The 12833-nt window shown below is 51.1% G+C and overlaps 2 protein-coding genes across 3 annotated transcripts in view; one reads left to right on the top strand and one right to left on the bottom strand.

Annotated features, from left to right (window-relative positions):
• Nucleotides 1-8055, top strand: part of SGPL1 (sphingosine-1-phosphate lyase 1) — a 21498-nt gene extending 13443 nt beyond the window's left edge. For both annotated transcript variants that reach the window (XM_085305573.1, XM_085305574.1), the window contains 7 exons: nt 106-211; nt 732-830; nt 1684-1833; nt 2711-2949; nt 3480-3626; nt 4707-4827; nt 4932-8055. In XM_085305573.1, coding sequence (XP_085161699.1) covers nt 106-211; nt 732-830; nt 1684-1833; nt 2711-2949; nt 3480-3626; nt 4707-4827; nt 4932-5072 — 1003 coding nt within the window. In that variant the 3' untranslated portion in view covers nt 5073-8055. The remainder of the gene's footprint in view (nt 1-105; nt 212-731; nt 831-1683; nt 1834-2710; nt 2950-3479; nt 3627-4706; nt 4828-4931) is intronic.
• An 857-nt stretch (nt 8056-8912) lies between these two features.
• PCBD1 (pterin-4 alpha-carbinolamine dehydratase 1) lies at nt 8913-12826 on the bottom strand. Its single transcript, XM_085305575.1, has 4 exons — nt 12732-12826; nt 10360-10491; nt 9922-10002; nt 8913-9255 (listed from the first exon to the last, which is right to left on the bottom strand). The coding sequence occupies exons 1-4, from the start codon at nt 12732-12734 to the stop codon at nt 9157-9159; spliced, it is 315 nt and encodes a 104-aa protein (XP_085161701.1). The 5' UTR covers nt 12735-12826; the 3' UTR covers nt 8913-9156.
• Nucleotides 12827-12833: the final 7 nt, after the last annotated feature.

Genomic DNA, 12833 nt, shown 5'->3' with positions numbered 1-12833 from the left:
AGGCAGGAAGCACAGTGAGACCCGCGGGTTGAATTCCTTCTCTGTCCCCTCCTGTTCACCTTAAGGCTTGGGTGCTACCTGGGCTGAAGTTTGCTCCTTTCCTAGGTTGGTCCCAAGGAGTGCTCATGCAGCGTTTGACAAAGCAGCACACTACTTTGGGCTCAAGATCATTCACATCCCGTTGACCAAGAACATGGAAGTGGATGTTCAGGTATTGCTTTTAGGCAGCACGGCACTCTTTCTGGGGGAAACGAGCCGTGTACAGGAAGTAGCAGRCATCTGCCTATCAGGGTGCTAGGTTGGTGGATAGAAGGAGGAAATAAGCTATGCTTCCTGGAACTAAGAAAAAAAGTCAGAATAAATACCCATCACTGCATATCAAGTCTGATTTGAAATATTTGGATGCAAGCCATCCCTTTGCCCCATGTCATTCTTTTAGAATCAAATAATTTATGTGTTTCCGAAATAGCTACAGGTTTCAGATGAGGGTGAACAACATGTTCCAGTATTTCCAAGCGGATGAGTTAAATGGCTGGGTTGATACCTGCTGTTTAGCTTACTGATCAGCTTACAGATCCTTACAGCTCACAGCGTTGGTTTCTGTGGGCTGTTTTGTGTTGGTTTCTTTATAAGACCAGAAGCTGYGTGTTTTCGTTTGCTGTCTTTCTTGGCAAAGTGGAACTCAGTAAATGGAGTGTGAGCATCTTCTCTCTCTCTCTTTAAATCTTCAGGCGATGAGGAGGGCTATTTCGAAGAACACAGCAGTGTTGGTCTGTTCTGCTCCCCAGTTCCCGCATGGAGTTATGGACCCCGTTGAAGAGGTGGCCAAGGTAGGACGCCGCCCTGTGACTTCTGGGAGCTATAGCAATAAAACGTACATCCCACCGCTGTGGGAGGGTGGGCTTTAAATACCTGAAGTTAACCCTGGACATTGTTGTAAAGCTGGCTGCGTGAGGCTGAATTCAAACTCGGGCCACTGCAAGCAGTGTGGCACGGGCGCGCCTTTAGCACATATTTTGTCTCTGAAATCACCTCCATAAACTTCTGCGGAAACTGCATGTATTGTGCAYGTGAGTTAGAGCTCTGCTCCGTTGCAACACCACGCAAAAGGGCTCATCCTCTCGCACCTGAAAGGAAATAACAGCGGAATAGTCCATGTAGTAAAGGACTTCGATGGTAGCAAGTTTGGTGGAAAAGTCATAGGACTGTGTGGAGGGAGGAGGAATCAAAKGACCAGGATTTTGTTTCTGAAACACGGCTCTTGATTTTTCTCTTCCATCCTCCTGTTGTTTATTTTGTATGTAACCAGTCAAGGCTTCWGATCTTCTTTTCATTTGGACCATGCCCTTGTGTAGTGTATTTGGGATACCTGCTTTCAGACCAAGTTGTCATGTCTCTGTGGCAAATACAATAAACTGCCAAAATACAATCTTGTTTTTTCCTCTCACTGTTCATCCCTAAATATATGGAAAGCAGAATGAGGAGTCATCCTACAACTAGCCAGCCCTTCCAGATCATCTAGTGCTCAACAGCTTGAGAATGGCGTGATGCTTCAAAAGGGTCCAGAAAACATCCAAGTGTGAAATACGGAGTATTCCTGGTGACTGGAGTCTGGCTGCCCCAGCCACATTGTTTTCCTTCCTGGTTGCGTATTACTCACGAGAGCCTTTTGTTTGCACGCAGCTTGCGGTGGAATACAAAATCCCCTTCCAYGTGGATGCCTGCCTGGGTGGTTTTCTCATTGCTTTCATGGAGAAGGCAGGGTTCCCCCTAAAGCGTCCCTTTGACTTCCGYGTGAAAGGTGTGACCAGCATTTCTGCTGATACGCACAAGGTAAGAAAGGGAGAGAAAGGCCTTTCAGTGCTTTCATTTTGGGAGAGCAATTCCTAGCGCCATCCCTGCCTTCAGGCATTCCTAGTATGCTTTACATGGCTTTTTCTGAGTTTGCTRCTGTTGGCCTGTGAGGGACTGCATCAGACGTTAAATCGGAACAGTTGCACGTGGCTGGTGGGGGGCTGTCATGGGAAGGTGGCTCGAACTGTGGACACTGGTTGCACCTACTCTGAGTTTGTGTTTTGCGATGTGAGGGAGGTGTCAGATACCTGGAGCAGGGGTTTGTCTGGGTTGAAGGATGGTCCTTCATCATATAGACTCGAGTGTGAAAGAAGTCAGGAGTGCTCAGCAACTCCACTGCTGGAAGGCAGGAGAGATGGCTTTACAGTGGGATTCTTGGAGCAAGGACTACTTCATTTGCTTCAGCAAATGAAGCATTAAACTTAAATGAAAAGGAAGTGCTGCTTTGTCCAAGTCTTCATCACATTTTAGATTTTGGGCTAAGGCTCCTGTCCGAGTTTTCCTTTGCTTCTGAGAAGTTAATTTTTAGTAACTGAGTTTGTCTTTTTGAGTTCATAAATTCAGTAGCTAAAATGTGAAGCAGCTGCATAGCTGTGTGCAGGGAAAGGCGGGTCCTCAACCTGCTCCGGGGTGTAAGCTGTCCCACTTCACTGTGTTGGGACCTGCGCCAGGTCCTGATGGTGTATCTGCTCTGCAGTGTGGAGGACTGCAGGGATAAGGTCTGCCCTATGTGGATGCTTTGTGCAATGCATCGAGGTATGGGCATGGGGGATCTCCGTGACTGTCACAGTAAGTGCTTGAACATCCTCCTGCGCCCTCCTGTCACTTGGTAACGCTTTGGCTGTGCCTCTTGCAGTATGGCTACGCTCCCAAGGGTTCCTCTGTGGTGCTCTACAGCGACAAGAAGTACAGGAGCTACCAGTTCTTCGTAGCGCCCGACTGGCAAGGGGGCATATACGCCTCCCCCACCATGGCGGGCTCCCGGGCTGGTGGGATCATCGCTGCGTGCTGGGCGACCCTGATGCACATGGGGGAATCCGGCTACGTTGAGGCGACGAAGAGGATCATTAAAACTGCTCGCTTCCTCGAGTCAGAGTACGTCCACGACTTCGCTTTTTGACCGTACCCTTTAACTCCGTTCTGGACTCCCTCTCCCAAGCTACTTTTGTTTCTCTTGCACCCTTTTCCTCCTGGAGCATGTTACCTGCTGGGTGGGAATCCAAAGGGAAGTGGTGGGAGAAGGTGCTTTCTACAGGTTCCTCCTACCTTAGTCTTGGCTGAAGGAGGATTGGGAAGGACTTATTCCAGCTGCTGAAAGAAGGGTTATAATTGCTCTTGTTAGGATGCCTGCGTTGCCATGTGAGCTGATGGACCAGTGCTCTTGGCCGCTCTGCGTTTCCTTGCCTCTGTGTCCTCCCTCTTTTCCATTTCTTCCTGAGCATGCTTGACTTAGGGTTTGCAGTCAACGGCCTGGGCTGGTTGCATGATTTTTGGTAGCAATGTGCTGTACTCCATCCCCTCTCCTCTGTATGTACCTTTTCCAGATAGATGCACAGAATGGGCCGAGCAGTTTTGGTTGTAACCCTCTGAGTTGATGCTTCTTTTCTCTTTAATATTGTTTCAAGGTTGAGAAAAATTGACAGCATCTTCATATTTGGGAAACCYGAAGTGTCAGTCCTCTCCATCGGTTCAGACACTTTTGACATTTATCGATTATCTAATTTGTTAGCTGCAAAAGGGTGGAACTTGAATGTCCTGCAGTTCCCATCAAGGTAAGTTTGTGGTCACAGCGGGAGCTGTTGTTGTAGACCAACATGTGCTTAGCCTGTGTACAGGAGATGGTTCTTGGGACCACGTAGCATGCTCGATTTGCTGAGTGGTGTTGTCCATATCTGATAAATTATACGCAGGCTTTTCCTCTGGAGAAGCAATTACCTTTGTAATTACTGATATATAATGGTTACTGCAGTGAAGATGAGGCAATAGTAATTTTAATGAGCCTGGCAGAGGGCATATCTGAGACTTTCTTTCTCTTTGCCTTTGTATTATACAAGTGGAAAAATACAAATAGCCAGGACTTTATCTTGTGTTAGCTAACTGAGGTTTTGCAGATTTTTATTTCTTCCTCCTGCACACTGAACATGGAGGTGAATGAGAGATCAGTGAAGGCTTGATCATTTTCAGTGATCTTTCCAGCCTGATGTAAAATGAGTGTTTGTTAAGGATTTTCCTTGAGTGGGTAGAAGTTGTGTTCCTGTGCATGAAAAGGGCAAACCTTTTAAGCTGTAGGTGCACTGAAAAAGTTTTAGACTTGCAGTTAGCGTGAAGAGGAGCCTAGAGAGCCTGAAGCAATAGCTCAGAGGTGCGAGGAGCCCCGTCYCTTCTCGTAGGTGTGAACTTCCACACTGCGGGTAGCCGACACGCACAGGCTGACAGCTGATCTCGGCTGGAGAGGGAGGGGAGGGAAATGGTGGCAATCATCCCCAGGAGCGAAGCACGCTCTCGTGCAGCTGCATCTTCCAAACTAGATGCAATGGGAACGAGCTGAGATAGTTGCAGGCTTTTAGTTTTGTAGAGTGATGTTGGGAAGGAAGGTAATTTTGCAAAAAAAGAGGACCTTGGTTATAGCAAGTATTATGGATAAATTGCCTTGAATTGGAAGGTAGTGGATAGTCATCTCCCTTTATACCTCTGAAACGGTATTTCAAGGAGGTACACAGCTCTGAAATGGTATTTCAGGGAGGTACACAGCTGTCACTGGCCAGGAAAGGACTTGGTGCTGTTTGCTCTGCAAGTGTGGRGCTTTGCATACTTGGCGTGGCTAATCTCTCCCTTCTGCCCTGCCTGYCCAGCATTCACCTTTGCATCACGCAGTTGCACACGAAGCCGGGTGTCGCCGAACAGTTCTTGAAAGATGTCAAGGACAGCGTTGATGAGATCATGAAAGATGTCAATGCCAAGACCACAGGCATGGTAAGGAGCTGGGGTTACAGCGAGGGTGGGTTTGGGGTGAGTGGGTTACRCATGGCAAAGAGCATTTCCCTGATGGTAGTGACGTGCCCTTCCTCTCTCCGTAGGGAGCCATCTACGGAATGGCCCAGTCCATCCCGGACCGGAGCTTGGTAGCAGAAATTTCTCAGGCGTACCTGGACGGCCTCTACAGCACAGAAGTTCCTTGCAGCGARAAGCACATGAACGGCTCTCCCGGCCACCGCTGACTGTAGTGCCACAGTCGGTGCCTTTCCAGCTAGCMCTGGGTGGCTGTAGAGGTTTTCTGGGGAAGAGATTGCAGTAAGCCTTAGTTCCCACAAGCGCAGGTCTGATGGCAACTTGGTCTTGGAAACTTCCTTCCCCACCTGTGTCTACTCTGAAATCTGTGTTATTTTCATGCCCAGCTTAATTTTAGGGCTTTTTCTCCCTTCCGCCTGCCCTTTTTCGTCAGGATTACTGATGGTGAAATGAATGTCCATTCCACTACTCCAAATTCCTCAGGTATTCTAAATGTTGCTTCATTCCTCGCTGTTTCTTCTCCTCAGACCTTGTGTTTGGCCAATGCCCAGCCAAGGGATAGATTCTAGTTCTGATGTTGTGTTCCAAAGCTTCGACCTTCCCAGAAGTTGAAGGTAGAAAATAAATTGAAAGTTTTTTTTTTTTTTTTTTCTTCTGAGTATTCCTCCAAGCTACTGCATTTAACAAACTGTGCTAGGAGCCTTTTATCTTTGTAGTGCAAGGGTGATAAACTGGCAAAGGAAAGATGGTCACGTGCTATTTAAATTCTCCCCCTGGAGATCTCAGTGAGACTGCAATAGATATCTATTGGGGCAGGGGGAAAACGACGCAAAATCCTCTTCTGAAATCTCCTTTTTGAATGGCAACAGAAATAGAAACCAAGTAGACGGTATGGGGAGAGGAATTGGATGGTACTCAAAACTGTAGGTACACGGTATCTGTTCTGCTTTCCTGCCTCTTCTAGAACACGTGCATTTGCCACCGAGGTTGCTGTTGTTCCGTGCAYGGTTCTGGAGGGATGTGCAGAACGGTGATTTATAACTTGAAGGTTTTGCACTATCTCACAATATGCTGTAGCCGAGTCAGTCGAGCCCTGGCGTGTGGCACGGCTACGGACTTCGTACGCAAACGTACGGCACCAAAGTTGACTTTTTTTATACCGTTATCTTTTAGTATGAAAAGGTGACTTTTATAATAGAAAGCAGCAGTCTCCGCCTGCTCTTTGCACTGATTCTCTGAAGGCACGTTCTCGAAAGGGCATTCACCATTGTGCCTTGACGCTTCCCTGGCTTTTCTGCGGGACGCTAGGGAGAGTTTGAGGGTTCAGCTATCAACTGCAACGSTTGCAGTCCTTTCTTCACGGTACTATATTGAAAATGACCTCAAGGGCAGACTGGCCTCAGGTAGAGTATGCTTGCCCGTAAGGTAGGATAGTAGTTGTGTTGAGCCAAGTCCCTTCCCAGTATTACAAAGATGCTGGTAGAGTGCTGACAGGCAGATTGATAGGATGCAACAGTTGGGGGTGTTCAAGCCTTGGGTGCGTGGCCCACCCTTCCTATTTTTCTCCACTGTTTTTGCTAGGAGAGAGTTTTATCKGTGTAACCTGTGCGGCTGTCGTGGCCTTAAGGCGAACGAGACAAACTAGAATCACTTGAGTTGTGAAACAGTGGTGGGGTTGTTCCTCCAGGGCTTTCCCGTGCGTTTTTTCCCAGCTTTTTGCRTGCTGCAGAGTTGCACGGGGGATAGGACTGCTGCGCAGCACGAGGGAAGACTGCGTGCCTGCCCCGCGCGGGGCGTCTGAAGGCATCTCTCTGCGGTACTGGGCTGGTTAGCGCTAAACTGACCCTCGCTGGCTTCGCACAGCTGAAGCACGCGCTCGCACAATAATTACACTGCATAAGAGAGTTGCTTAACCGTTGCAAACGCAAGTGCAGCCTTTGGCTCGATGTCTGCGGGGAAGAATATTTGCTTTTTAACTGGTTTGCTCTTCAGTGCTGCGAGACGTTGTGTTTTGGCCATCTCCCGTCTCATTAGACTGATGACGGTATGCATGTCTCTGAGCTCTTCTGAAAGCAGTGCATTTGAGCTGCCTGATGCTCTCCTGATGGTGTTAGCAGAGCCAGTGGTCAGCATTTGTGCTGGACCCATTTGTTCTGTTAACATCTTGCCAATGTGACTCTTAGTGCATCTCTCAGATGTTTTCTGTGCTTTTGAGAGAGAGTCCCCAGTATCTGCCTACTGTGATAGTTCTCCTTGAGCCAAGATTTGGAAAACAAAGAAGGGAAGTAYTCTGCTTCTCCTTTAAAAGAAGGGGCAGGGGACGGGGGACAGGTTGGGATAGGGATGGAGGAAACACCCTCCCCTTCCGCACTTGTGTTCTCCTCCAAGGAAATGGATGGACCTAAGGGAGATGGACCTAATGGATCAGTGCTCCATTTCATGTTTTTGGATGTATTTGAAGATGTTATTTTTAAGTTGATGTACTCCATTTTGGGCTTCACCTACTAATAATATTTGCGGGTTTAATTGTTTTATGTGTATTTGTTCTATATTGTAAATGTAATCTTGTGGTCAGGAGAAGACCACTGTACTTTACTGGTGTGTAGTCTTGTTCATCCTTGTCATCTAATATGTAATCTGCATCTCCTTTATCATGCCACATGGTCTTAGAAAAATGATGAGATTAATAGGCTATATAGTTGTTTAAAAGTGTGTGTGGGGGGGCGGATTCTGTGGACTGGATTATGATCTGAAACTGGATGGTACTTTAGGTTTGGAGGGAACTTCCTGACTGTTAATTCCTGTAAGATTTCTGGCTGATTTTGGTTTAGCAAGTGGGACATTAAAGTTGTTATTTGTACGAAGCACTCCCAAGGGAGCTGAGTGCTTGTAGGTACCAGACTGAAGAATATCCAGTGGGATGGACCAAGAAGAGATGTCTGTCTTCATGCCCTGGATTTTATCTGCACTTTTCTGATGATTTGTGGGAAGAGGGTGGAAGGGTTGCTTACAACATAATATCTTGTCCTTTAATGTGCATTGATTGTTTTTAATGAACATCTGGGCCAAGAGTTCATCTGAYGGCAATATTCTGTATCGCTCTGACTTGCCACTGTGTATAACTGTAGGCTGAAATAACTGAAGAGGTGGTGAAAGAGGACCTAGTTTGCATTAAAATGGTACATTTAGCTATATAGGCTCACTGAACCTTTTTCTGCTTTAACGTTTCCTTGAATGGATGGGGACCTATCACTCGTGGCTGTGCTCACCGGCAGCCTGGTCTGTGGTTTGCAGAATGGTTTATGAATCTTATTAGCTCTGCCTGGAAGCTGCTCGGTCATTCTGTCGAGATGAAGGTGGTGTCCCTGACTGCGCCTTGCGGGTGATGCTCGAGGATGCTGGAGGTGTTAACACTGAAGAGCTATGGATTTTCTTTTAATACTTTGTGGAACCTGGAGGGTTAAAAAAAAAAAAAAAAAAAAAACCCCAAGCAAACAAAGAAAACCCTGTCTAAAATCTTCTGTCTGTATTATTTCTCCTGGAATATTTTGCTGGAAACAACTCCTGTTGGTTTCGCAGCAAATCACTCCTGCTAAAGGAAAAGCAGCGTTTGAGTGCAGGCTCACCTGCATGTAATTGCCAGGGTACTGTGTTGCTGGAGTGAAGWTCTTGCAGCACCAAATCCACCCAGAACCTCTTCTGAGAGGTGGTCCCACTGTAAGCAGCTTCTAGCCTGAATCTGGGCTGCTTCTGTGCCTTCTGGTTGTCCCTTGCCTGGGTTTTTGCCTTAGGTACGACAGTTACGCTTGTTTAGCATTAACAGTTTTTGCCAGATCCGCTCTGGCTTTTTGGGAAGTGCTGTAATACTTTCGTTCTCTTGCAGGCCCCGTGTGCTGCGAGGCGCAGACCTGCGGAGGCGCGTGCCGCTTCTCCGTGGAGAAGCTTCCCCAAGGCGGAAACGCCTTCGGCAGAGAGGAGTCAGGCCAGTGCCTGGCGTGGGAAAACCAGTTGCTGTAATTCTGACAAAGAAACCTCCTTCCAAGCTGACGTCGGGTTAACTGGGAGCTTTATTGTAAACGTTTGTGCCCGGTTCTCCACGCAAAGGCCCGTTACAATAGGGGTGAGATCGCATGCCTGCTTCTCACACTGCTTGAGGGTTACGGTTTTGGGTGGCGAACGCCGCCTGCCTCCGGCAGTAGCTTGGAGCGGGGCGAAGGCTCTGGGTGCAGCCGTCTGGGCGAGACGCGGGCTGTCGATTTGGGTTGATTTGGGGCTTTATGTGTTCCTCTGCAGTCAGGATAGAGAAGCTGCAACCTGCTCTATGAAGCTGGCCAAATTGATGTCTCGCTCGGATAAGCCTGCGCACTCGTGGGTGCTCAAGGTGATATGAACCTGAACCAGACAGACAGACAGACAGACCAAGTGTTGCTGGCAGAAGGGACAGGAGCAGGTTCCCCCAGTGCTGCAGACAGTTGCTGCCCGATGGAGCAGGTAGTGCCATTACTTTCCCCAGGCTTGTTAGGGACGTTTCTCGGGGTCTGGCATTCTGCCTGGTTGCACCCACCCCCGGAGGCTGGGGTTGGGGGGCTGGTGGTGGTGCAATGACTCTGCCCTTCGCCCAATTCCCAGTGTGCCCCTCTCCCACTCCCCGTGTCCAGACCAGAGCTTCCCCAGCCCTTTCTGGTGGCTCTCGCCACTGTGACTTCTCCTCCTCCCCTGCAGCTCGTGCTGACCGCAAGCAGGCGCTGCCTCCCTTGGTCACGGCAGCCGCTGGGCCACCTCTCAACTCGCCCTTCCTCTGGGCCCGTTTTTCCCTTGCTGCCGCTTCTGGTAGTGATTTAATAAGTGGTGGCAGCCTGCAAGCAGCTGCCCGGAGAGCAAGGAGGGGAGGAGAGGGCGTGTATGCTGCAGTCACGGGCCGTCTGTGATACGCAAAGGGAGCAGCGTCCGAGGGAGGAAGAGGTGCTGCTGAGCTGAGCTCTTGGTGCTGTTCTCTTCCTCCCGAGTGGGGAGTGACCGGGACTCTTCAGAGAGCAGGTCCCAAACCACATCTCTTACCTTATTGTACACGTTGAACCACTCCGGGTGGTGATCCAGTTTCTCTGCCTGTAGGGCTACTCTGGTCATGAAGCCGAAGGCCTGCCCAGTGAGTTAAGAAGCAAAGTTAGTCTTGAACAGCTTATTCTGGGATTTTTTTTTTTTCAACCCGTTATCAATAATTTCACTCTCCATTTTCCTAGAAAACAGAGCAGATGCAAAGTGTGGTTTGTGCTGCATCTTTGGGGATTTCTCTGAGTCTTCTTCCTTTTGAAGAACTCTCCCCACACAAACCGTGCGTTGGTTGAGCGTTTTGGTGTCTCGGTTGCGTTACCTTGCTCAGCCATTTCRTTTCGAGAGAAGCAGGGAGGGCTTTTCTGTGCCCGAGCCATGCAAAGGGGGCTCCCCGCTCTGCGCTCGCGTTTCCCCCATCGTAAGACTCGGCACCGAYGCTTGTACCCGATTGAAGTCCTTGAAGTGGAACTCCTTGTAGATGGCGTCTCTCCCTTCCACCTCGTTCCACCCCACGGCTCGCAGGTTTGGGAGCAGCTGCTCCCTCTCCTCGGCGCTCAGTCTGTGGGCTTTCCCCGCCTGGCATGCGAGGGGGGAAAAAGGGGAGAGGAGCGGATCAGCACGGCAAAGGTAAGGTGAAGCAAGTGCTCACATCAAGGAGGAATCCTTTGGGTTACAGGGGTGATGTCCTGACCTGCAACACAGAGCAAGCAGAGTYTCGGGGGCACTTCCCTAGTGGGTGTATGTGCGCAAATGTGTATATATGCGTGTATACATGTTCATTATAATCCAAAGCAGTTGGAAGTGATGGYTGGGCGAGGTTACCCTCCCAAACATGTTGCACTGAATCCCCTGGAAGGCATCGGTGGTGACTTCCAGGATGGAGAACTGCTTGCTGTTGGAAGTTTGCAAAGTACCTTCCCAAAACAGGAGGGCTTTCGTTCAAGGGCAGCGGTATCGGAAGCCTCGTAAAGAAAGAAGTGGCGTGAATCATAGTCACGAGTCACACRAAACTGGAGTTTAACTCCTTTTCCCTTGCCATCTCCCTTACGTGACGGTGGGATTTAAGAGGCTGTTTCCGTCTGTGCGTAACGAAGGGCAGAGGGAGCAGTTAAGATTTAGCATCGTCTTCTGCTCTTGGGCACGTCTGCTGTTGCTTGCCCTTGTTTTTAAGGGGGAAAAAATCTGCTCTTCTTGGCTTAGCTTTAGCAAGTGAGTAATGGCAAAGATGAAACTAAAAATGGGAGTGCTTGACTGTCGGTGGAAGGATGGGGGCTATGTCCCTTCTGGCTTAGTGAGGAGCAATGGGTGGGGTGGACGTGGTGGGGTGGCGTCTGGAAAACTGCGCCCGCGTTCTGGCAACGGAGTCCCGTCCTAGCGGGGGATCCGACCGTCGSGGTCGGTGGGGATTGCGGTTTCTGCTGCCAGCTGCGGCTCCCCCGCCCCGTCCCTTGCCTTCGGGGAGGACAGAGAGCAAACACGGCTCGGCGCAATAAACCCTCAGCCCTTGCCCTGCCGCGCGCTCCCTCGATAAGCCGGTTCCAGGTATCTTAGCAACTGGGATAACGTGGGCATGGAGGCTGGTGGACGCGGGGGAGGCTCCTCCGCAGGTCCCGGCCAGCTACGGACGCAAAAGCGTTCGGCGCTTCCCCCGCTCTGGAAGGGGAGAGCGAAGAGAGCACCTCCGCCGGCGTTTCGGTCTTCTCACCGCGTTGGAATCGGTTTTGCAAGCAGGTGGCTTGCAAAATTCTGTGGTTCCCGGCTTGGGCTCCAGGTGCGCCGCGGGACGCGGGAAGTCCCCGCTCTGCGGCCGCGTTTTCAGCCTTGGGTGCTCTTAGGTGCCTGGAGGGGCGAGCGCAGGACCAGGGGCCCCAAGCTCCTGCTCTGTGCCAGAGCAAGGAAAGCCCGTTTGAAAGCCCAAGCTGAGGGCTGCCCAGAGCACGGAGAGAGGCACAGGCAGCGCCCGCGGCTGGGCCGCGAGTTCAAGTCCTGAACYGGCCTCCCCCCGCGGAGAGCGAGCGAGCCACCCGGCTGCTCTAAGGACGGAGCTTAATTGGTTTCCGAAACCCCTTTTCTGCGGGAAAACAAGCCCCAGGGCTTTCTCCAGGCCCAGCTCCTCCCGAGAGCGAGGGAGGCACGGCCAGGCCAAGGCTTGGCCAGGAGACCACGTGAAAGCCACCTCCTCYGGCCCTGCCTGGTGGCTGCTCTGTGGCTGGTGACCGTCTGAGCTGCGTGGCCCTCTGGCCAGCTGCCCGGTGTCCTCGACCCGGCTGCCGTCCTCTGCCCTGGCTGCCGCGGGGCCCCCGATCCYGTCCCGGCACCGGGGCCAGCTTGCTGCTGCTGTTGGGTGTTGCAGACGTTAGTGCTTCTCGCGYGCCCCTGTTCCTTTAAGACACATGCTTTTCATTATGGAAATGTAATTAATTTGTTTTTCTGGCTTTCCACAGCCAAGGCATTGGATTTTTTTTTTCTTTCTTTCTYTGCTTGCTTTTCAAACCAAGCAGATGGTTTGTGTAACTGAAGCTTAGGAGCCGGYGTGGGAAGCGGGGGAGCTGATCTCCGCAGGTTTTTGGGGGTTGTTTTCTGGAGCTTGAACACCCCCCCCCTCCACCCCCGCTGCCCAAAGTAACCTTCTCCTGGGAAAAGGGAGAGAGGGGCCAGCCCCGCTGGYCGCGGGAGCCCTTCCCCTGCAGCGGGCCTTCCCCCCGCGGGGAGGCCGCCGGGCGCGGGCGGGTTAACGTTACCCGTTAACCGCAGCGCGGAGCGAGGCCCTTCCGCCCCTTCTTCCCCCGCCGCCGCCGGGCTGGGCGGCCACTCACCATCGCCGGCGGGTCGCTCGGGGTCCCGGGTGGGCGCGCGCGCCTGCAGAGCCCGCTGGAGTGGCGGCGGGTGCGCCGGCGGCTCGGGCCGCGGGAGGCGTG

Source organism: Rhea americana, unplaced genomic scaffold, assembly GCF_003343005.1.
Source record: "Rhea americana isolate MKP2758 unplaced genomic scaffold, rheAme1 scaffold_222, whole genome shotgun sequence".
Classification (NCBI taxonomy): domain Eukaryota; kingdom Metazoa; phylum Chordata; class Aves; order Rheiformes; family Rheidae; genus Rhea; species Rhea americana.
This window is presented reverse-complemented; position numbering and strand designations above follow the sequence as displayed.

Excerpts from the sequence above, each read along its gene's own strand:
- PCBD1 (XM_085305575.1), bottom strand. Across the intron at positions 9,256-9,921 it reads GGTTCAACGTGTACAATAAG|GTTCATATCACCTTGAGCAC; the intron begins GTAAGAGATGTG and ends TGTCTGGTTCAG.